This window comes from Martes martes (genome assembly GCF_963455335.1).
Source record: "Martes martes genome assembly, chromosome: 3".
NCBI lineage: Eukaryota > Metazoa > Chordata > Mammalia > Carnivora > Mustelidae > Martes > Martes martes.
This window is the reverse complement of record NC_137890.1, coordinates 131177175-131202611: the sequence shown is the minus strand read 5'-3', so window position 1 is coordinate 131202611 and position 25437 is coordinate 131177175. Positions and strand designations below refer to the sequence as shown.

At 39.0% G+C, this 25437-nt stretch overlaps 1 protein-coding gene across 1 annotated transcript in view; it reads right to left on the bottom strand.

Moving 5' to 3' along the window:
- The window catches only part of LRP2 (LDL receptor related protein 2), a gene marked incomplete at its 5' end in the record, with an annotated part of 198609 nt that overhangs the window by 70858 nt on the left and 102314 nt on the right, over positions 1-25437 (bottom strand). Inside the window, 12 exons of the mRNA XM_080799264.1 lie at positions 64-297; positions 1385-1598; positions 4692-4869; positions 6856-6965; positions 10520-10663; positions 11674-11840; positions 17587-17715; positions 19820-19997; positions 21225-21453; positions 22484-22668; positions 23421-23632; positions 24991-25239. Coding sequence (XP_080655390.1) covers positions 64-297; positions 1385-1598; positions 4692-4869; positions 6856-6965; positions 10520-10663; positions 11674-11840; positions 17587-17715; positions 19820-19997; positions 21225-21453; positions 22484-22668; positions 23421-23632; positions 24991-25239 — 2229 coding nt within the window. The remainder of the gene's footprint in view (positions 1-63; positions 298-1384; positions 1599-4691; positions 4870-6855; positions 6966-10519; positions 10664-11673; positions 11841-17586; positions 17716-19819; positions 19998-21224; positions 21454-22483; positions 22669-23420; positions 23633-24990; positions 25240-25437) is intronic.

The window sequence follows — 25437 nt, the reverse complement described above, 5'->3', positions numbered from 1 at the left end:
TATGGCACCAAGAATTTAAGATGGCAGCAGAGTGAACTCTTACTTTTACTGGAGTTGGCATACCTTGGCCAGCCACTGGCACCATGGCTTCGGAGTGATCTGAAAATTCCAAGCTAAAGCCTCTGATTATAGACAGCATTGAAACAACAAGAAAAGAGCTATATGGAGAACAGGTCCGATTATCAGGATTGAGTTTCAGTCCACTGGCACAGGCACATGAGAACAATCCTCCTGGTATAGGCAGGCAAATCTGCTGACAGGCATTCCCATTGTTGCTACAGCCATTGGAGGATGGATCTATATGAAATCAAAATTAGTTTGTAACTTTTGACCTCACATACTTGACACTCTACCTCAAATATCTTGTATTGGGTCACCGAATAATTCATTACAAAAATCAGTTAACAAAATACAGCACCTGGGTTAACAACCTAAAAACAGCATTGAAGAGACTACAGCTTAAACAATTAACACATAAAGGTACCACAATTATCATATTATAGAGAATGGAACATCAATTTTTTTTCTTCCATAAATCATACAGAAATTAGAATAACTGGGAAGAACAGTGTACAAATTCTAATTTTTTTCACCCTTTTGACCTATGTACTGGCATTTAAAATTGTATCAGTTTAATTATATGATCAACAATGTGATGGGCATTTGATTTAGAATGTATTAAGAACATTTAAAGGTTTTTTTCACATGCAATAAAAATAAATGCCAAGTGACAAACCTAGGTTACAGACAGCAAACTGTTTAATAAACTTTGGTTAGAGACTAAAAGCTACAAAATATGTCAAAACTTCAAAAAATAATTTCTGTATCATAATGCTAGTTTAAGGGGCAAGTCAAAAGTTAGATTATCTATGAAAAAATGCTGAAAACAGCAAATATTCCCTTTAAGATTAGAAATTCTAACCTATTAACACTTCCCCATCAGGTACCCAACCAATGTTTCCTGACCACCTTCAACGTGCCAGGAACTCATCTAGTTACTGGATACAGAGCAAGAAACAAGACAGAAAAAAATGCCTGTCCTTATGGACGTTACATTCTAACCAGAAACAACAGACAACAAACTGATAGATGTCAGGGACTGCTATGAAGAAAAGCAAAGTAAGGGATTTAAAATGATGGGGAAAGAATGGGACTAAGTTTACTCTGAAGTCAACCTGGCCTTTCAGATGCCAGGTTAGTCTCTGACACTCAGCCAACCTTATGACAGGGTTACCATTTCAAAAATATTTGGGGTAATTTCAACTCACATGCATGTATGTGTACATGTCTATGTGCGGGCATGAACTTATATATGTAAGTGTGCAGATGTGTGAATGTACATTTTACATTCATGAACGTGTGTGTTTCAGTGACAAATACTTACCATGTCTGTGATAAACTCGAAGACCCCTCAAATTTGGAATATTCTCTCTCAAGACTACTTTGTTGTCCCCAGTGGCCTTATCAACTCTTTCAATGATTTCATAGTGTTCATCCGTGTAATAAAGGAAGGAATCATAGACAGCAATTCCCCAGGGGTGGGAAAGATGGTTCACCAGGATCATTCTATTTGTACCATCCACATTTCCTCTTTCAATCTAAAACATTAGAATTGTCATTATTGACTGATTCACTGTGAAATGAGAGGAACATTTAAAACTAACATTCTCTCTCTCTTTTTTAACTTAATTTCAATTAGGCAACATACAGTACATAATTAATTTCAGATACAGAGTTCAGTAACTTATCAGGGATATAGAACACCCAGAGCTTAGCACTTCACGGGCCCTCCTTAATGCCCACCACCCAGTTACCCCAACCCCTCACCAACCTCCCCTCCAGAAAACTACATTCTCTTAATAAAAATACATCACATCTATATAGCACTCTATTCTTCACAGAGATTTTTCGTATCTATTTTAGGATTTGATTGTCACAATTACATGGAGCAACAGGCCAGGCAAATGTCATCATGTCCATTTCACTGACAATGAAGTTTCAGCTCAAGTAAGACAACTAACATTCTCAGACGACATGGTGAAGAAAAGGGAATTAAACCTCGCTAGTCCCTGTCATATTCTGGACAAGGATACACATTTAGTGTCTAATTGTAGACCACTATCCAGGAGCTGACTGACCCTGCATTTAACATCTTCACCAACTATTTCTGCAGTGGGACTAGGAAACATGTTTCATTCAATGACAAGACAGCAAGACTGAATGGGGCAAGGTTGTTTTCGAATGGTGTATTGAATGGTGCTGTTGTATTCGAACAAGTAACAAGTCTTAGTCAAAATGACCGTGATATGCTGGAAAAGAACTCACAAAAATGAAGTTCCTAATGGGAAATGACAAGTCTGCTTCTAGAAGAAAAATAAACTGTAGACACAGCTGGTTTGATTTCATTCCAGAAACTTGTCTCAAAGGCCTCCTCTGTGCCAGGATCTGAGCTGAGTACTGGCGAGAGAGACAAATGAGGTCTGGCTCACTACCTCACTGGACAAGGAAACCCAGCAGTTACAAGAGCAGGTTATGCCCTAGAAACTGACAGAAGTTCCAGAAAGTCAGAGCAGAGGGAAGATAAGCTTGGAGGGGAGCTCTGAAGGAGTGACCAGGACCAGATTAGCTGTCCAAGCTCAGCTGAGGTGTCTGGAGCTATTCCTCAAGCCGAGCAGTGATCAAACCTATTTGTTGTGGATTTATGAAGACAACATGTCTCCATCATGAAAGGAAGGTTGATTAATGACAGTGATCATCCGATCAAGGCTCAGCATGGTGGAGGTGGCAGAGAAAGGCCGCACCTGAGAAAAGGGGCAGAGGACAAATGGCCAGGACTTTTTGATGATTAAATAAGGACATGGTTATTAGAGTCAGGGAAACATGAGGGTTCTAACCTGGGAGAAAAGATGGAGAGTCACACCTCCAAAAAGCCCACACATTCAGGAGGGCAGAGCAGATGTAAAAATAGGAAGGGAGAAAGGTGGTGGGCACTGTCTGGGACATACTAAGTTGTCCACAGAGATCACATCTTGTGGCAAGAGCTCCCTCATTACTGCATACAGACATCAAAGTCCATGAAGTGCTTTCACACATCACTACTTCTTTTTAGTGTTCTTAGTTTATCACCACTGTAAGTCCATATTAGGATTGAAACTGGCACTGCTAAACTAACAACAAACTGAACATCAGACCTACTGTGCAATATTATGGAGACCAACAATGTCAAAAACAGATCTGAAATCACTACTTTTTAAAAAGCAGGGAAGAAAAGATACAGATGTAGTAAAAAGAAGGGGCACATGCACCCCAATGTTCATAGCAGTAATGTCCACAAGATGCTGAGATGCCCTTCAACAGACAAATGGATAAAGAAGATGTGGTTCATATATACACTGGAGTATTACCCAGCCATCAGAAAGGATGAATACCCACCATTTGCATCGTCATGGATGGAACTGGAAGGGATTATGCTAAGTGAAATTAAGTCAAGCAGAGAAGGACAACTATCATAGGGTTTCACTCATATGTGGAACATAAGAAATAGAACAGAAGACCACAGGGGAAGGGAGGAAAAACTGAATGGGAAAAAATCAGAGATGGAAACAAACCATGAGAGACTCTGGACTCTGGGAAACAAACTGAGGCTTACAGAAGGAAGGGATGTGGGTGGATGGGGTAACCGGGTAATGGGTATTAAGGAGGGCACATACTGGGATGAGCACTGGGTGTTATATGCAACTAATGAACTGTTGAACAATACAACAAAAACTTATGATGTACTAAATGCTGGTTAACTGAAAATAATAATAATATGATAATGATAATTATAATAATGATTTACAGGGATTCATTTACTACCAACCACTGAAAGGAATTGACCAATGCAAAGACTGGATCACAGCCCGCTCTTCAGAAAAAACAGATCCATACTAATGATGAAATTTCATAAAAACAAATTAATAAAGGTGATTTTAAATTAGAAAAAAGTAAAAAAAAAAAACAGGAAAGAGACTGGCACACGTTCAATACAACATCCACAGCAATATTTTAATTGATCAATAGTTATTACTGAGCACCTTCTATGTGCCTTGGCCCAGCTCAACTGCATAAGCACAACAGTGATGATCAAACATTATTTCTGTGAATGGATGTAGTTATATAGTTTCTTCATCTTACTGCAGAAAATAATGAGCTCAACCTTGAAGTTTAAAATTACCACCAAAGGGACTTTTCCCATATGCATCAACCACGTTAAGACCTTAGAGAATAGCACGTAGCTAGAAGGGGATGCCATGCTCAAAAGGTTGGTATTTACTTTTTTTCTCCTTAGTCTCTACAACTGGAGAGCCTGGATAACTTTCAAAGAAAAGCACTGAAATCACTAAAACATAAAAGAAATGGCTCTTCAAGGACAAATAAGAAATGAAAAATGGAAATATTTTATCTTGAAGAAAAGCAAAGAATCAGGGAAATGGCAATGAAAATTATTCTATAAGGAATTATGCACAAACTAGTGAAAAATGACTTCAACTAAGGCAATATTTGCTCTAGGGAAAAAAGTTATTAGGAAGAAAGGGCAATAAAACACTGGTCCAAGTGGCCAAGGGAAATTATTCAGGAACCCCAGGCAGACAAGAACATCAGTATCAGCAACACAAGCTCAGCAATGAAGATCAACAGGGTACGCGTACCACTCCCGTGCTCGTGACCGCCCAGTAGAGTTTCTGCTCCTCAATATCAAGGGTGATGAACTCCAGGTGTTCAAGGTTCCCCGTGAAGAGAACTTTTGGAAATTTGCCATCCATGTTAGCACTTGCAATCTTGGCCGGAATACCACTGTCTGTTCCTTGGTCCGACCAGTACAGTTTCCTACAACCATGGAAAAACACCAGCATTTCACAAAACAGACAGGCATAAAACAGTTACATTAAATATTTAAATGAAAAAAAAGTGTTATTGATTGTCCTCGAAATGTGCACAGTTCAGTGGAGAAGTCTGAACTGTTAGTACCTTGTGACATATAAGGTGGAGGAGTACTTAGCCGGTGTTTGGTCAATGTCTGTATATTTCCTTGTTATTATTGGGATAGAGCCTATTGAAAATGATATCTAGGGGTGCCTGGGTGGCTCAGTGGGTTAAGCCTCTGCCTTTGGCTCCGGTCATGATGTCAGGGTCCTGGGATCGAGCCCCACATTCAGGCTCTCTGCTCAGCAGGGAGCCTGCTTCCCCCTCTCTCTCTGCCTGCCTCTCTGCCTACCTGTGATCTCTGTCTGTCAAATAAAATCTTAAAAAAAAAAAAAAGAAAGAAAGAAAGAAAATGGTATTTAAAATAGGATGCTAGCAACCTACACTGATGGAGGATCCTTAACCCTGATCAGACAGGTTCAAAGTTTATGACTAAGAAAGAGCCTACATCAACAGTCAATGCCTTTCAAAGAATCACACACATTCAGTGCACTGGGAAGGACACTGGTACCTCTCTGAGCACTTCTCAGACCTATTATTTAACTCTTCTCCAAATCATCATCTGGCACAAGACCAGCTGCTTTCTTTTCTGATTTTTGTGATGAAAAATGCAATATTATACATAAACCTAATCTCCACACAGAACTGCCAAATCCATAATACATAAAATTTCATTAATGTATATAAAGGGTTGCTTTCCAAGTCCTCTGTGGACATACCTTCTGGATATGAATCCAAGTTTCCATTCCTTCTATCTCATCTGCTGCCACAGCCTCAGGAGACAATGCTCTTATGGTCTTTTCCCACAAGTCTCCAAACCCCTTCATTCCAATCTTTATTTGCAAACCTCCTGCACCCTCCATATGCCCGTCCATGAACCTTGTCTTCAAATCTAAACTTCCCTACTTCTAAGTTCTCAAACTCTGACATTCTCTGCTTTAACCAAACTCTCCCCCATCTCTTCACTGCTCCTATTTTATTTCTTCTATTGAGCCTGTTCTTCAACCTTAAAACTTGCCTGAGCTTCCAAACCTTTGGTTCCTCTCTGCCCGGACTTAATACATAAGCATTTTACCAACATCCTTATTTATTCTCTTATCTCCCATTGTGCTTAACTTGTTAGTCATTGGCCCTGAATTCCTGTCATAATTTTCTTTCTCCTCTCAAATTCCAGGCTACCAAAAGTTTGCTGGACAAAGTCACAAAACTCTTGTGACTTCTGAGTTGACTAAAAATTTAAGCTACCTAACCTTAACCGCGAACACTCTTCCCTAGCTGAACATTTTCTCCTAACTGGTCTCCCTGCCCCTGGTTTCTTCCACTCTGATCTGACCCATCTTCCTGAAATACGTATTTGATTCTATCATAATTCCTTTCCTCCCAATTCCCAGCTGGTTTTTTATTTCTCAAAAGAATAAAGTATACCTTCTTAGCATAATGACATTAAAGTCCTTCCAGGATTTGTCCCCAAATACCTTTAGCTCCCATCCTGACAACCACCCCTAACTCAAAGTCTGGTTCCAGCCCTCCACATGATCATGCTAAACCTTGAAATGTTTCTACGCCTTCACTGCTCACTTGACCTCAAGAACCACTCCCCAGTTCCAACCCACTCTCTACCTATGGGAAGCCTTGAATTCTTCAAGTTCTACTTCAAATGTTATCCAGTTATCCAATGTTGCTAATTTAAAGAACATAGAACAAAACACAAATTATATCCTTCACATTAACTCAGAGCTATTTCTCTTTCTCACTGAGCTCTGTATTTTTCAAAATGTTGGCATATGAAATCAGAAAAGGTCCTAACTTTGAAATCTTCCATTTTATCAGGCCATAATATTAACAAGAATGGTGCTGCATAGAAGATACATGTCATTTATGAACACTCACCCATTAGCAGGATCAACAGTTATGCCAACTGGACTACCAACTCCAAGAGCTGTCCCATCATTGGTAATCAGTGTTTTTCTGTATCTGATATCTCCCTGCAGTTTCAAAACCTATAGCACAAAATCACTTATTAGAACTGAGTTTCATAAGGGGAAACAAAGAAAACAGAGATGAAGGAGAACTTACACAGAAAACAAATTCCAAAGCCCAATTAGAGATGAATGGGAGGGTTTGTGTGAGATTCAGATAATCCCTAATTGCATTTCAGGGCTGAGGAAATCAGCTCAATAGAAAGTAAGAAAAGCAAAATCATCCCTTAAATTCCTACTTCAATTCACCTCAAGTTTCAGGAGAGGAAATTTATATGGATAAAAGAAGGATTTAAATGGGTAAACATGCAGACTCATCGCCAACTACAAAAATGTCTTCAGAAAAGGACACAGGAGAAAACTCTGGAAGGAACATGGGAGCCCCAGAGCTCTCCGGAATCCCAATGACTTGACCATGGCACACAGTGGCCCATCATCAAAAACACAGTTGACCAACCAGTCCAAATTTACTCCAAGTGAATCCTGTGACAGGTTAACAGTCAAGTTAAAATGCAAGAGTTCAAATCCCTGACCATCTAGATCTGACTGAGGCAAGTAAATTCACTTCTTTGAACTTAAGTTTATTAGTAAAATGTAGACAATAATGGGATATTCTGCACAGAACTATGAGATAATACATGTAAAGCCTTTAACACGGCACCCAGTGTGTGTTTCCTATTTTTTTTTATTGGTCCATTTACTGGGCACTTATTATGTAGCAGGCATTATACTAAGCATTGTTGGATTGAATCCTCACAATAATTCTGTGAGATACATACCATATTATGAATGCCCATATTATAAATGATGAAAGAGACCTTAAGTGGCTTTCTCAGTGTTATCTATTTTTAATTACTATCACTGTAATTGTGAAAACTAATGTTAGCAGAATCCTGAAACATCACAGAAAAATATGGGTTATTATACTAGAAGCACTTTCTTATAGGAACGAGGCTATTCTAATATGCACTTAAGACCGTCTGAGAGGAGAAGCAGCTAGTAAGAAATTAGAAGATGTATGCTGATTGCTGACTGGCATGAAGGTTTTTCTATAAAGCTGCTTTTTAATGCAAATAGATTATTTGTGTACCAGTGTTTACGTTTCTATCTCTGCCCTCGTTCTGTCTCTGTATGTATTTTTTCCTCCCTCCTCCTCCTCACTCTCTCTCTCTCTCTCCCCCTCTCTCCCCCCTACACACACCTCTCTTTAATCCCTCACTCTTCTAAATTTTTCTCTCTCCTTCATGGTATCTTTATTTTTCATTTGCCTCTTTCTGTCAAAATTTCTCTACTTTTCCTGGGCTTAAGGATCTCTTTAAATTCAAAGGAAAGCTTTTTTTCCTTGTTTTTTGGCATGTATCAAGTTCTCTCTCACACAACCATTCTGTATGCCTCATTCTCCAGCGACAAAATTGCGTTTAGTGAATGGGCACACAGCTACCCCTAGTGGAAAACAATTTATTCAGTATTTCTCTTATTTTCAAATTTGAACTAAATATGAGTTATTCTTATCCCGGAAGTTATCGTGTTCATGTAAACAGTAAGCGAACACTATTTCTGCATCCTTACTCCATCCAACATTCCCCTGAGAGAGTCGCTATTGACAACACCAAAGGAGAAAACCAGTAAAAAGCACTGAAAGTGCAATTTACCTCTGGATCATTGTTCTCATAGCTCCTCTGTGGCTATTCTGAAGATACTGGTGGTTTGAGGGAAACCGGACTCTGTATTCACAGGTTACCTTAGAGTCAAGAAGTACTTTTAGTTACTGAGCCAGAACCCCATTTTACAGTATGGAAACAGAGGCTCAGAGAAGTAAAGGTAACCTGTCCTAGGTCAAATAGCCTGCAAGTGGAGGAAATACAGTGCTGTCCCCAGTCACAAAATGCATTTTTGTATCTTAAAGTCTTTATCAAGTGCTTTTCTCTGCATGGGATGCCTTTTCCTTACTTCTTCATTTGGCAGAGATAAGTATGGGTCATCTTTTAGGACACAGCTCACAGGTAACTGGTTCTCCTGCCATTCTCCCTCCCATAGGAGGGTGAGTTTGGAATTAAGGGTTTTAGTCAGTCAATCGTGCCCATCTTTTGATGGGAGAGTGGTATTTGTAGTTGAGGTTATGAAAAATGCATTTTGTCACTATCAAAGAGGGTTACAGCAGGCTGGACTGCTGGAATTGTCCTTTGTAACAAGGCAAAGTCAAAACACCGCCTGGGAATCAGGGCAGGAAAGCTAACTGTTGAAGCCAGTTTCTCAAATTATGTAATATTCAGGCTTTTATCTAAACAACAAAGGGCTTGAACCAGATGAATCTCCATGATCCCCCTCATGTTAAGAGCTTGAGGTTAGCATTTGTACATATTGCAAATGTCCCTCTGATTGTGAATGTGCACTACCCTTACCTGCCCTTGGCAATGTTGTGAGAATTTACCGAGATCCTGTTTGTAGAAGACCTTTGTAAACCACAAGCACAGTTCTGACCGTCAAATAAGCACTTCCCTTATCCAATCTGTGCTGACTTAGCCACTTGACTGCTCGAAGCTTTCCTCAACTTCATGCAGCATCTGTCTTTTTGAACACTCCATAGAGAACCAGCTAAGCAGCTGGTGCCTCACCCTGAGCTGTGAACTGTCACTCCGCATGTCCTCGCTAACTGCCCCGCTCACAAGACCCTCCCCTTGCTTTAGAAATTTTCACTTTCAAAATTATTATGAACTAATAATGCCTTGCAGGGAAGCCTGGGTGGCTCCATCGGTTAAGTGTCTGCCTTCAGCTCAGGTCATGATCCCAGGGTCCTGGGATGGAGCCCTGTGTTGGGCTCCCTGCTCAGCGGGGAGCCTGCTTCCCTCTCTCCCTCTGCAGCTCCCCCTGCTTGTGCTCTGTCTCTCTCTGACAAATAAATAAATAAAAATCTTTAATAATCCCTTGCATATTTTAACCTTGTCCCAGAATGGAGCAAACCAATACTAGTTGAGTTACCTCTGATTTACTTCATGTGATTGCATACCAGTACCCCATCTAAAATTTCTTCTGGGAATTAAAGTAAGAAGAATACTTATCACATCGAGGAAAGTATCAAAGGAATTAGAATCAAGTTTCTACTTTCTGTTTCACTGTTAGAAAAACTGTATGGAGCCATAGAAAGATTTCCATCTTAGAATAGAGGTAACCTATAAATTTGGTTTGTACTGAAATAGCGTTACAGACTTGATGAGGAAAGACAGGGAAAATTTCCAGCCTACTATATTCTTCCATACTTAATGCTGAATTCCTTATGTAATTTTTTCATTTATCTTTTTATATATTTTTATAGATCATCCAAAATCCTTTTATACGAACAAGCTAATATTGATGCTTAGGAGGAAAAAAAAATAAGGCAGTAGAAAGTTCCAAATAATTTATTTCTAAGGTGGTTTTATTCCTTCACTTCTAAAACTGATAGTTCATACTGATAACTCCTCCCTTTTGCCTCCTGCTGAAAAATAAGTTCAAAATCTAGGAGAATATTTCCTGTGAACAGATTTTAGATGCATCAAAAACCAGCGTTCCTGTAAACAGTATTATGGAATCACTACCTCAATTGATGGAGTTCCAGGATTGGTGTAATACAAGTTTTTTGATATCCAATCTAAGGCCAGGCTCATGGAAGACCCCAACCTAGATAGAGAAACCAATACTGTCCTGTTGGTGCCATCTGTCTTCACTCTGTGAATTTCACCCTGGAAAGAAAGATAAAAAGAAGTGAGCTGTTTCAAGGCCACAGTTTCTATATGGAGGCACTTTCTTCACCGTGGCTACTGCTGGCTGCCATGTTTCTTGAACACTCCTCACATTTGGAGACAAGGCAAAGGTTCAGCGCCATTGGGTGGGCTCATTGTGTATAACGCTAACATCAGCAATACTTTGAAAATAGTGATTTTTTAGTGTGTCCAAGGACTATTCAAGTCTCATCATTTAGGCTGCCTCTGAGACTAGCTACAGAGATTCATTTAACTACCACAGGCCAGAGTCATAAAAATAACCCAAGTCATAGGTGAAAATCAGGAGGCCAAAATAGCCATAAAAGCCCATTTTATTTACATAGAGGTGAGAAGCATCAAACAAAAAGATCTTCCCTCTAAAGATCTTGATGGTCTTGATCTAAAGATCTTCTCCTCTAAAGGGTGAGTTCCCATAGGAAGGGAAATGAAGGAGTGTTCTTCTTATCCTGGAGGCAAAGATGCTGATGAAGACCCCAGCATCAAATGTTTTGCTGGAATTTCCTCAGGGAACTATTGCTTTTTGTCTTGAGTTATGATCATTTTTATGATCGTCTGATATCTTCTACTAGGTTAAGCTTCCCAAGAGCAAGCCTTGTTACTCCTTCTTCTTGGTGTGTATTCTACAGCAGGAAGTCATTAGTTCAGCGCAGAGCAAAGAGTAGGCACTTAATACTTGCTGGATGAATAAATAATATCCAATAGCTTAAATATGCTTATTATCTAACTGCTCCAGGCCAGCCTCCTATGTACATCATTCACTGAATCAAAATAAACTTAGTGGTACTATATGTTAATTAACTGAATTTAAATCAAATAAATTTTCTTTAAAAAACTGAGTGGTAAATTAATTTATTTCTGAACCATTTCCCTTTTATCCACCCAACAAATGTTTGCTTGTAAGAAGGCATCGGTGCAGGCAGACTCTTCCAAGAACCAGTTATATACTTTCAATGTTATTCAAAACTTACTGGATTCTCAACCCAATAGATGAACTGCTCTGAGTCATCAAACTCAACATCGTAACCGTTCATCACCCCTGCTATGGGGACCATAGCATCGTTGCTCTTCACTTCAGGATTAAGGGAGATTCCAAAAATTATACTGTGTCTCACGGTTATTAAGAAAGGCTGATCATCTGTGAAAAATAGCAGAATACTGATCAGAATTATATCCACTATCCCCAGACATGTAGAGTAATGGAAGGCAGTGGACTGTTATCATCTCCTAGGATAAAATGCCCTTGCAGCTTTTTAGCAGTAAATATCATACATGGTACATATTTCATCGGACAACCCAGGCCTTGGGTTGGGTGTTTCAGCAGGTTGCCCGGGCACCAGACCTCCAATTCTACATATAGTGCTCCTGGACTTCCCCAAGGCAGATCGGTATTTACCTTAATCTTCGCGAATCCCTTGCTTACATGGATAAAGCATCTGCTTTTATTAAGCATCACAGGGAACACACAGACAAACCTAATACCCAATAACTCAAGAAAAGGATTTTGAAAAAAAGTGAAAGAAAACATATGGACTATTATTGTTGAATGGCAAGTTATTAGTTTTAATATTACCAAGTGTAGCTTAGTGTTTATTAGAGACTTCAATTACTAAATAAATCCAATATATTCTCTCCAAATGTTCTTTGATCAACAGCTGTCTTCTGCTCTTGATTCTAACTCCCAAAGAGCTGTGACTATGTCTGATTTACTCACTGTTATGTCCCTAAACTTGGCATGTAAAGTTGCCAAATAAGTATCTGCTAACCAAATGAATGAACACATAAATGAATAAATAGATGGAAGCATAAATGAATATGTAAATAGTTATCTTCAAAAGTCCTCAGATGTATCTGTACATTGCAACTTAAACATCCTCATAATATCTTATTCAAACTATCAGTTCACTTTATCTCCTTAACAGGAAGTAAGAGGGCTTTCTTCAAAGATAATCTTTATCCCAACTGTAGTCCTTCTAGCAAAAAAATCTAAATCGATGAAATTCAAGAGTGGGTTTTTATTTATGATTATTTCAGAAAAGGGAAACTGCAACTTGAGTTTTGTGGTATGAAGACATCTACATGAGCATATCACATATTAAGTAAAATTAAAATGATTAATCATTGCATAATTTTCACCTGCTAAAAATGATGTTTTTGTTATTTTAATAATCTGGAAGGCTTTAGATCTTCAAAGGGATTATTTTGGCTCTTTACTTATTTTAACACCTCCTCAGCTTTTCCTCGTCCTGGCATTTCTATTACTAAAAACCACTTAGCATTTATTAACATAGTAAACATTTAAAGTAATATTGCAACTATTAATGCTGTATATTTTACAGCTACTATATACAGCTCTAGTCTTTCCCAATAAACCTGCAAAGTTGTTTTCAACCGAGGCCAAGGCAACTTGCAGGGGCTAATGGGCGTTTAACGCATAAGCCTGTCCTCTCTCAACTGCTCCACGTTCCCTCTCTTCTGAACCAATGCAAAAGCCGTAATAATCGCCCCTGTTTATTGAGAATATGTGCCACATACTATGCCCCAAATATTATTTCATGTAATTTATCTCCCTAAATCCTCATAACCCTGTTTGTTAGGTCATAACCCGTCCCCAACCCCCAACTTTCAAATGAGGCACAAAGAAATTAAGCAATTTAGCCAAAGTCACACAGTCAGATCCTCAGACTCCAGAACTTATTATGTTCTTAATCACTACTCTGCAAAAAGTGCAGGCCGGGGACTAGTTATTGGGTATCAAATTATCACTCACTTCACTTAACTGCAGTAATATACTGAGAAAGCTATAGTAGGAGTTCCGGCGTACCTTGAAATTATATTGAGATACCTAATTATTTATTCATTATATACTATAAGTGCTCATTTGTTCAGTAAAAGCAAGAAATATTCCCCAATATCACAGGGGAAATTTTAAATTTTACTTACTCAGAACTTAATACTGCTCTTTTAAACGTATAATTTTCCTTTTGTTTAACTGGAGGAATTCTCAACCAAAGCACTGTTTAGGGCCTAAAAACTCCATTTCTCATCCATCAAACACGGGCCTTCTTGATTCCTCTAAGCAGCTCCTCTCTAGCCCTACCCAGATCTACTCCTCTGGCCACTGTTCCTTCACAGGGCTGTGTCTTGGGCCCGTGATCTGATGGCTGCTGCTGGATTTGAGAGGGCTGACCACTTGGGAATATTTATGGGCAATCCACCAGAGCGGGGAGTGTCATTCAAAGCTGCACTGTCAGAAAGTGTGAGAGCCAAGGTGAAGGATGACGCGAGGGAAGAGCTAGACGGGACTGACCATTGAGACAAGTGGCATGGGGTCGGGGGTGTGAAAAGTGCTCAGTGGGAAAGAAAGAGGGGGAGTGATTTTATGACATTACACAGCTATAAAGGAGCAAATGGGTTAAAAGTACAGGACTGAAGAAGGAGCAAAAAAGGTTACTGGAGGGCTTGTCATTCACTCAGCATTTACTCAGTGCTGCCCTGTGCCACAGGCAATGAGCATCTATCAGATAGAGACTTAATCCTCAAGGAACTTAGAGTCTACAAAACAAGGAAAAGTACATGGACCCTTATGATTCCCAATGATAATGGCCATGAAGGAATATGCATAGAAGCACCTGGGCTTGGACGGGAAGGACTTCAGGAGGAAGTGACATTTAAGCCATCCTAGGACAGCATGTCTCAGTCTTTTGTGTTTGTTTGTTTTTTAAGATTTTTATTTATTTATTTGAGAGAGAGCAAGCACGAGAAGGTGGAGAGACAGAGGGAGAAGCAGGGAGGGAGAAGTGGGCTCCCTGCTTAGCAGAAGAGCCTGGTGCAGGGCTCAATCCTGGAATTCCAGGATCATGACCTGAGCCAAAGGCAGACACTCAACCGACTAAGACACCCAGGTGCACCTGTCTGTCTTTTGAAATAAAAAATCATTTCTTCATTTTTATTCTTTATGTCATGATCTCATTATGATTAATATTAGCAGAGCAGAGAAGCAGAGACAGCAGTCAGAAACAGGAAATTGATGATGTAATTGGAAATTGATGATGTAATTGAAAAGCGACATTTATTTCTCCCTAACCAGGTCCTCCTTAACTCAGACCTTGCACTAACTGATCAGTGCCTACAAACTTTCCAACAGTGTGTGCAGGCAGTGTTTTCTTCTTTCGTTGCACATAATCACTGAAATAACTTCCCTGTGTCCTTCAGTCTAAGCCAGAAACCTCTTTTGGATTTCAGGTTGTTTATTGTAGAGGATGCTGGGGAGATGTTTTGGTTTGCTTTTTGTTTATTTTTTTGTTTTTGCCATTGCAGAGAACATATTTTCTAAAGAATAAAAAGCTATTTCATGCAGAGAAACTTCTCAGTTTTTAATTTTATAACATAGAATCAGGAAAAAATAGAAATACATCGTAATTCCCTTACAGAACTGTAACCACTATTGATGTTCATGTCTGTTGTCTTCCAGACCTTTTTATTTTTTTTAAAGATTTTATTTATTTTATTTAGAGAGAAAGAGAGAAACATGCTGGGGGGCGGGGGTGGAGCAGAGGGAAAGGGTGAGAGAAAGAATCTCAAGCAGAGTCCATGCTGAGTGTGGAACCCATGTAGGGCCCAATCTCACAACCCTGAGATCCCAACCAGAGTTGAAATCAAGAGTCGGACGCCAAACCGACTGAGCCACCTATGCGCTCCTTCCAAACCTTTTCAATGCATTTTTTTTTTCCTATGGCCAATACTGAACAGTATCTGCTTTTTCACTTAACCTTATCCCATAAGCACTTCCAAAGATATTCTAGATACTTAGTAAACAATATTTTAAAAGTTATTTAACCTGTAAATCAAGAAAAATGTTTTTATCTATAAATGTTTACAAGTCTTCTAAGCTTATTATTGAAAAAAAAATGTGGAACTCCTTTTTAGTTAACATATATTGGCATTAAGTTACCCAACTGGTGCTCAGAAATCACTTGAGAAATACCAAAAAAAAACTCCACCTCAGTAAAGTCAGCCCATGGAAAACAACTAGTGGAATTATTTAAGAAACAACAAAAGCTACTATTTAGATATCAATCACCATCAGATAGTAATATTGATTACACCAATCCCTAATGCACAGTTCAACAATCTTTGTGGGGTGAAAGAATGCTTTGTATCCAAAATGTCTATAGACCAGTTTAATCTTCTGCTGAAAGACTCAGAGGACACACTAAATTGAACAATGTCAACAAGGATTAGGTGCATAATAAGTCTCTGGAGAAAAACAGCAAATGCCAATCCCTTTGTAAGCATTACCAATAATTAAAATCTTTCATCATGAAAGTATCATTGCAAAATATTATATCCTGATGGAATTCGATTTTCAGTAAGCCTACATCTGCAAAATCTGTAAACACCATTAATTTCCTGGACTCAGCATGAATTTTCCACTTGAAAACTAACTTCCCTCTAGACTAGGATTCTACTTTCTCTCAGTTTAAGAATTTTTTATCATTAAATATTTAACTTCTCTGCAACCATTTCTGTCCGTACCAAAACACATTCACTCCTCTGAGAAATGAAAAAGAACTGGAACTTAGAATAACCCTCTAGATTCTTAAGCAAAAAGTGAATGGTTTTTAAAAAGTCTTTATTAATCTAGTACATACTCCAGCAGAAATCTCTTTGGTGGATTGACTCTACCTTTCCCTTTTGTTCTTACTCCCTAAAGTACTTTAGTGTAATTCTCCACATACATTTTTTTTTAAGATTTTATTTATTTATTTGACAGACAGAGATCACAAGTAGGCAGAAAGGCAGGCAGAGAGAGGAGGAAGCAGGCTCCCTGCTGAGCAGAGAGCCTGATGCGGGGCTCCATCTCAGGACGCTGAGATCATGACCTGAACCAAAGGCAGAGGCTTTAACCCACTGAGCCACCCAGGCGCCCTCTCCACATACATTTCTAAAAATATCTAGAGTGAAACAAAGATTAAATTGCTCCAACAGTTGCTTACAGTCTATCACACAAAGAAAATTTTCATTTTTAAAATACCAGATACTAATTACTGAAATTGGTGTCAGAAGACCCACACTGAAACACTCCTCACTGACTATTTTAACAATAAAAACAAGATAAGGAACTTGAAAAATAAAGCCATACACAAGTGTCAAGAATTTTTACTTCCTGGGGTGCCTGGGTGGCTCAGTGGGTTAAAGCTTCTGCCTTCGGCTCAGGTCATGATCCCAGTGTCCTGGGATCGAGCCCCGCATCAGGCTCTCTGCTCGGCAGGGAGCCTGCTTCCCTTCCTCTCTCTCTGCCTGCCTCTCTGTCTACTTGTAGTCTGTCAAATAAATAAATAAAATCTTTAAGAAAAAAAAAGAATTTTTACTCCCCCCTCCTTTTTTTTTAAAGAATTTTTACTTCTCGGGGCACCTGGGTGGCTCAGTGGGTTAAGCCTCTGCCTTTGGCTCAGGTCATGATCTCAGGGTCCCAGGATCGAGCCCCACAGTGGTCTCTCTACTCAGCAGGGAGCCTGCTTCCTCCTCTCTGCCCACCTCTCTGCCTACTTGTGATCTCTCTCTGTCAAATAAATAAAATTTTTTAAAAAAATTTTCTTAAGCACAGAATCTGGAAATTCCTATTTTCACAGCTTGCCTAACTGTGACCAGGTAAGACAAAATATGAGGTTAAAGACTGCTGAAGCACATGCGCACATCATGAGCTTCACATACAGAAACTGTATTACAGCTAAGGTGCTCACGTCAATCACCCCAGAGAGCACATACTCCAGATACTCACTGCATTGAAGGGAACACAGCCCACATTCCATTAGCAAGTGGCTTAGAGCTGACACCACTTTGGTATACTATGTTGGGCTCCCCTTTCAGGCATACTGTACCTTTCAAGCAAGTCACAGAATCATGAGAAAGACTCCAACCCGAAGGACAAGCACAGGAATAAAGGTGTGGCCGCTGTGAGGAAAGCAGGCATAGATGACTGCAGGAGGAAAAAGCACATGAATTTTCACCTGTAACAGAAAAAGGAAAATAGAAAACATTGGTGAATGGAAGACCTCTCACATTAAGTGCACAGAATGAATGGATAAAGGAAACATGGTACACACACACACTATTAATATCATTCAGTCATAAACAAGAAGAAACTCTTGCTGTTTGCCACAACATGGATGGACCTTGAAAGCATTACACTAAGTCAAATCAGAGAGAAAGAGAAATACTACATTATCTCACTCACATGTGAAATCTAAGAAAAATCAAATTCATGGAGACAACAGACTGGTGGTTGCCAGATGCATGGACTAGGTGGTGGGAAAACATGGGTGAAGGTGGTCAAAAGTAAAAACTTCCAATTACAAAGATCACTAAGTCCCAGGATGTAATGTACAGTACGATAACTATAGTTAACAAAGCTGATTTATCTATTTTAAAGCAGTTAAGAGGGTAGATCTTAAAAATTCTCATCATACACACAAAAATTTTGTAACTTCATATAATTGGGGACATTCACTAAACTTATTGTCATGATCATTTCATAATATATACACATATCAAATCATATTGTAAACCTAAAAATACAACCTCATATGTCAAATTTCTCTCAATTAAAATAAATGAATACATTTTAAAATGTGTACACAGTCATTCTGTTACTATCCTCCCAGAGACCTCCAGTGGAGATACAGTACATTAAGTTACCCCTGTTGGTTTGTTTTATTTTCCCCCAAACTATTTTACTCTTCCCTAGCATTATGCTTTCAACACAAAATTGGTTAAGAGGAACAAGAGGGGGGAATGACTTGCCCAAGGTCACAGACCAATCCTGTCTATAACCAGATTATGAATAAACAGCCATTGAGTCGCCCAGAGCTTAGAAACATGATGCCAAATAATACGTCTCTTTCCCTGAGCTAAAAGAGGTCTTTTTACATTAAATGAAACTGACATGCATGTTCCCTTTGTGACCTTGACATTTACCCACTGTCGTCCAAGTTTTGGTTAGATAGTCATCTTTTATTTTTCTATTGATGACATCTTTGTGTGTCTCTGCTTTTTAAAAATAAGGGATCCTGTGTGCATCCCCAACTCACAGGATGTCCTCTGGATGTTTTATGTCCTTATTACATATAATGCATTAGATTCATTCACTCAAAAAATGTTCACTATGTTCCAAACACTGTTCTAAGCACTGAGAACACTGTAAACATAGAGCAGATATTCTAACAGATGAGACAGAACTAAACTCATAAATGACGTGATTTCAAGATGTGTAGATAAAGAGCAGAAGAATTACGAGAGAGGTAAGCTATTTTAGATACAGGGCAGCCAAGGGCCACCAAGGAGTATTCGAGAGAATCCAAAATGACACTGAAGGAGCAACTCAAGCAGAAGTCTGGAAGAGGGGTGTTCCAGGCAGTAGAAAGAACTGGTACAGAAGTTCAGAGTAGGAAGCAGCCTGGTATGATTTGGGACCAAAATGAAGTCCCGCGTGGCAAGAGTAAATGGAAGAAGAGACAAGGAAGAAAAAGGGCCAGATTCTGAGACATGATGAGAAAGTACTACAGGGGGGGTTTCTTGTCTGTTTTTTTTAAGAGAGAAGATTAAGTGAGGATTAAGCAATTTATCCCTCTTCCCACCAGAAAGAACACTACCAATGCCAAATGTTCATGTAAGTCACCCAGCCATGGACACCCTACACCTAGGATGACTTGGGGAAGCTGCAGCACGGAACCTTCAGGACACCGGTGCCATAATAAACAAGTCCTAAGAATAAGCTGCTCTAAACCACAGAGCAGTAGCAAGAAAAGGATCTAAGAGACTATTTGGTCTGTGTTCCAGTTGTCGGCCAAGGAAATGGGGATTCCGAGACTGTCCCAGAGACAGAAGCCAACTGCTGAATAAAAGGACACAATTTCAATCTGCTGTTGTTACACACAAGATTTTTGTCTACCATGGTAAATAAAAGTAATGGAAAGGTTAGGACTGGGGTGGTTGGTAAAGAGGAAAGGAAGATGTATTGCCCAAACAAACAGGTCTGCAAACACTGTACACTCAGCATTCCCAGCACATGTGTTTTCCAAGCTAATCCCAGGCATGTGTCTCTATACCACTTACCTTCTGGTTGTTTCACAGGATGGACTGCAACAACCCCAAGGGGCTGCTGAATATTACGAATTATGACTGACTGGTTCCCACCATGCCACTTATTGGCTTGAACAACCTGGTAAGTTGAGCGGTCAGTCCAGTACACGGAATCTTCGAAGAGAGTGAGGGCATAGGGATGTCGCAGAATCTGTGAAGCCAAAGAGAACAATGAGACTTCACCCAGAAATAAAAAACAAGGTGACTAATATACAAAAGGAAAAGGGTATCTGTCCAAGAACATGGTTTCCTTTAGCATTTGATTATTTAATAAAGACATGGGGAAGCCATTGTGCAAGAGACATTAAAAAATGCACTGCTTGACCTATATATATCCCATTGTATCACCCAAAACTGTTTCATCTGTGTGTGTCATTTAGTCTTCCTTTTTACTCTGGTAATTACTCTGGGCATCCAATTTATGAACAAATGCAACATTTTAGTCCAGAAAGTAAGATGACTTATCGGGATTCCCTACTCCCAAGCCTCAGCCCCCAGCCCATGATCACCACTGTTTATCCAGTGCTATCTCTGCCAGTCACAGATTCACATCAATATGATAGGGTCTCTTAAAGCCACAGAACTATCAACAATGACAACTGTATTATTTTTTATTACTTTTTTAGACTTATTTATCTTAAGAGACAGAAAGAGCATGATCAGGGGAAGGGGCAGATGGAAAGGGGAGAGAGAAACCCAAACAGACTCATGCTGAGCACAGATCCCGATGTGGGCCTTGATCTCAGGACCCTGAGATCATGACCTGAGCTGAATCAAGAGTCAGACCTTAATTGTCTAAGCCACCCAGGCACCCCAACAATGACAACTTTAAATAGAAGTCAGGAACAGCTCTTTGGTAAAATACATGTTTTCTGTATTTTCCCATTTAACTTGTGAAAGTAAATTCACTGGAATTTTCTGAATAAAAATCAATTACCATACAGAATTGTCTAATCAATAAGTTGTACACCTGAAACCAATACAGCATTGTACAACAATTATACTCCAACGAAAGATATGAAATATGTAACAGGCTATGATTTAATTGAGGAATTTAAATATGAAATTAATAATTTTTGCTTAACACACTTATCTAAACCGTAGAAGCAACAGATCAGCATCTACGGATCAACTAAATCACACAAACGATTAAATCCTTCCTGGACATGACACAATCTGACCATGAACTGGAATAAAAATATTTATTTTCTGTTGGTAAGAAAAGATGGATTGGTTCTCACTCCTGGTGACAGTCCCTGGATTGACCTGGTAATGTCTAAGGTACAATAATTCATTTCTTAGTTTTCTTATTACTGTATGTGCTTTTGACTAAGCTACTCTTATGGGTTCAGTTTAGTCGTCCTCTATACCAACTTACCAAATCACTGGCTATCACCTGCCTCCGATGCTGTCCATTATAATCACAATAGTCTATGTAATCAAGATAGGAATCCATAAAGTAGAGCAGTCTGTTGGGGTAGTCAATAGTTATGCCACTGGGCCAGAAAATCTTGTCCTGGACAATAACAGTGCGCAGACTGCCATCCATGCTGGCTCGCTCGATACGAGGGTGGTGGCCCCAGTCAGACCAGAACATCAAATGGTCACTGCAAAATGAAATTTGTTACCAACTGGAAAGCATATATTTCAATCTGGAAAATAATTGTTGCCACTTTAAGTAAGACAACATCATCTTTATGTGCTGCTTAAAATAAATCATCTCCAGTTCAGAAAGTCTCTACAGAGCGTATTATTTCCTCTGAGTGTCCCCAAGTAAAACTGTAATCATAATGCAGTCATAAGCCATCTGAGTGTTTCTAAAATGTTCATAAAACATGTATAACATTATGACAATGAAATGTCTCAATGTCTAGTCATGTTTCTGTATAATCCACAAATAGCTGATCTATAAACATCCATCTAGCCTTGTTTATCTACCCTGTCATTTTTTAAGATAAGAGAGTCACTTGTTCATCATCAGAGATCCATCTTAAATTTCACTGGTGTGTAATACTTTACAATACCTAGGAAGTCATCATTGCCATCGAGTATCATCTGCCTAACTCAAGATTCTACAGAAGAGAATCTAAGTTAGAGAATCTGAAGTAAATTCAAGGAAGGAAGCCATCCAAGGTTTCAAAGCACATGGGAGAATTTCTCCTTCCCTTTGTTTGACCAGCAGGCAAATTCTTTCCTCCCAAAAGACCTAAAAGGGAACTCTAATAACATAAAACTCAAGCAGGAAAATCTTGCTTTTTGTTGTTGCTGTTGTATAACAATGAGATATCAAAGTTACAAACTGGCCCATCTATGGGATACTATTACGTGCATTCATTGGAGACCGAATTATATAATTCTATAACAATCAGTTCAATAACTGTATTACCAAGCTAATGAATCCATGTGTTCTTCAAGTGAACAACCAATTGCTCTTACGTATTTTATGAAGAAGACTAAACAGATAAAGGAAGGATACCAATTAACCCCTGGATGGTTACCATTTCTACAGAGATGTTTAAACAAGGTTTCATTTCAAATGTTGAGGTATGCATATCAGCCACATCAGTTTACTACTGTTTTTCCCTCATAATCATGTCACAGCAATATCATCAAAAAAGAAAAAAAAAAAAGCCTTACCTAATTCTGGGATCTAATGCTAGTCCCCTTGGATTTGATACATTCTTACTAATCAGCACGGTCCTGTGGCTACCATCCAGTTTAGATACTTCAATTGTTTCCAGAGCATAGTCTGTCCAGTAAAGATTGCGACCTACCCAATCTACCACAATACTTTCAGTCATAGTGACACCACTGTTAAGTATCTAAAGACAAAAATGAATACAAAATGAATTCTAAAGATAATTAATAAATACAAACATTGAAATTATATGAAAATCTACAATGAGACAACTGAACTCCTATGATTGCTTATGACGATGAGAAAATTTTGTCTTCCAGGTAGCTAACCACCAAATCAACAGTAGGGCTTTCCAAGAAAAATATACTACTTTTTGTAGCATTGAATACTCTAGGATACTTCTACTGCTTAAACCTTCTGCATTTAAACAAAAGCTCTATCCATTTGCTAAACTGGCAAATCTATGGAACTTTATAATGTTCACATGCCAAAATAATCTCCTTATTGATTAAATGCCAACAATTACAAAATAAAGTCCTACAGGGCTGAGGAAACACAACCATCAAGTGTTAAGAAACAAACTGTGGGAGATGGATCGAGAAACACAACCAGACTAAAACTAAGGAAAAGCAACCCCTAACTCTCACGTATTTTCTTCTGCTCTCATCCACTATGGGGGAAAAAACTGTGAAGTCTCAGGATCATGTGACCTGGAATTCAGAATCACAGATCTGCCTTCAGAGGCCACATTCTTTTCTAAAATACCCGTATGTATTGGGAGTTACGAACATCTAGGCCTTTGGGGTGCAACGCAGCCCAGAGGGGAATATGAGAGCTACCCAGGATGAGGTAGGACCTGTTCTCCTGGGTAAGAGTAATAGACCCAAGATAGATAGGGGGACTAGTCAGGCTGAAGATCAGCAGAAATGTACTTACTACTCTTCTGTCTGTTCCATTCTGAAACGCACTCCAGATTTTACCCTGACTTCCGTCAGACCAAAAGACACGACCACTGACTGAATCAAAATCAAGAGCTACAATGTGAGAACCATTCCGGACAATTGAATAGATACTGTGAACGTGGGAGGTGATATTGTCAGCAATTATCTGGTTCTGACTTGCCACAAGCAGCAACAGGCTTTCAGATCCTGTCCAAGAAGAAGATGCAAAAATGTCAATGAATGTGGGAGAAACCACAGTTAAAACACCTCTTAGGGTATTATGCTTAGCGAAATAAGTCATCGGAGGAAGACAACTATCAGATGATCTCCCTGATACGAGGAATTTGAGAGGCAACGTGGGGGGCCTGGGGGGGTAGGAAAAGAATAAATGAAACAAGATGGGATCAGGAGGGAGACAAACCATAAATTAATCTCACAAAACAAACTGAGGGTTGCCAAGGGGAAAGGGGGTAGGGAGAGCGTGGTGGGGTTATGGACATTGGGGAGGGTATGTGCTATGGTGAGTGCTGTGAAGTGCGAAAACCTGGCAATTCACAGACCTGTACCCCTGGGGCTAATAATACATTCATTATATGTTTATAAAAAATTTAAAAATTAAAAAAAAACACCTCTTAAATATTTGATGCAATACTTTTGATAACAGAAGGAAGATTTAACTCCAAACTATAGTACTAGGAAAAACAAAGAGAAGTCCCTATAAAAATAATTTATTCATTTCATGTTTATCTTAATAGCTGATTTTCACAAGTATTTAATATAAGCTTTTTCCAAAATAGCTTTCTTCCTTGCATTATACTGTAATGTTTGTCTCATTATCAATCTGGAACGAACTATCCTTGCATTTTTCTGGTTACTATTTGTTACTTTTGTACTTACTTTTGAATATTATCTTCCCTCCTAGAATGCAGGCTTCCTAACAACAGGAATTAATTCTTAAATATTTTTGTTTTGCCTGAGGCACTGAGCTGTGGCAGAGACTTTTAATTATCTCTCAATATCCCCTCTCCACTTCCTTTTTGGTAATAAATGATGCCAAGTTTTAGCAGGGCACACAGCCGTTACCCCTAACTTTATTCCCTGGACTGTCTACCATCCACACTCCTACTTGAAAAAGAAAGGAACCATCTATTTTTTCTTACCCTTCTTTGTTTGGTCACTTTTGAAGCAGTCAAATCAATAGCTTCACACATACTATAATCACTTTCACATCATAGAAACTGAATCAATATTGGTCGAATTGACTCATGTGATATAGAAATCATTTTTAAATAATACAAAAACCATTGATAGTATTTTAAATAATAGAAAATCATCCACCTACTTATGTTTAAACTTCTGTTTTCTAAAATATGCCAAGATCTTTATGAGTATTAACTTATTTAATCCTCATAATAAACTGAGGTTTAAGGTTACATAACCCATCCAAGATTCAAGTCCATTTGACTCCAACACTGTCAAACGCCTGCACGCAACATTTGATCTTAAATTCTGGAGTGTGCTGTTATACTGGCTGGAGTTAGTTCACTTTCAAGTTCAGTCATTACCTGTAATTTTGCAAGTCCTTCTGTCAGTGTCTATTGTGTATTCATCATCACACCAGCACCGGAAAGAACCTCTCGTATTGAAACAATGCTGGCTACAAAAGCCTGGGACATCACATTCATCTATGTCTTCACAGGTCTTAGAATCATTGGCAAGAAGGTATCCTGATGGACACAGGCACTGAGCCCCAAAGGGGCCCTGAACACACTGATGAGTACAACCACCATTGGAATCTAAGCAGCTATCCTGGTCTAGAATAAAGAGAATCACAAAGGAGAAAAGTCAGGAATCTTTGTATTTTTGGTTTAGTCTGTTGTAACATTTGTCATACAGCCTGCTGGCACCTTCAACATAATACCCAGGTAAGAACTAAGAGAAGCACTCACTTGAATAAGTCCCATAGGCTCATCAGTATCTGCTCTAATTTGCTCAAGGACTTACTGTGCTTC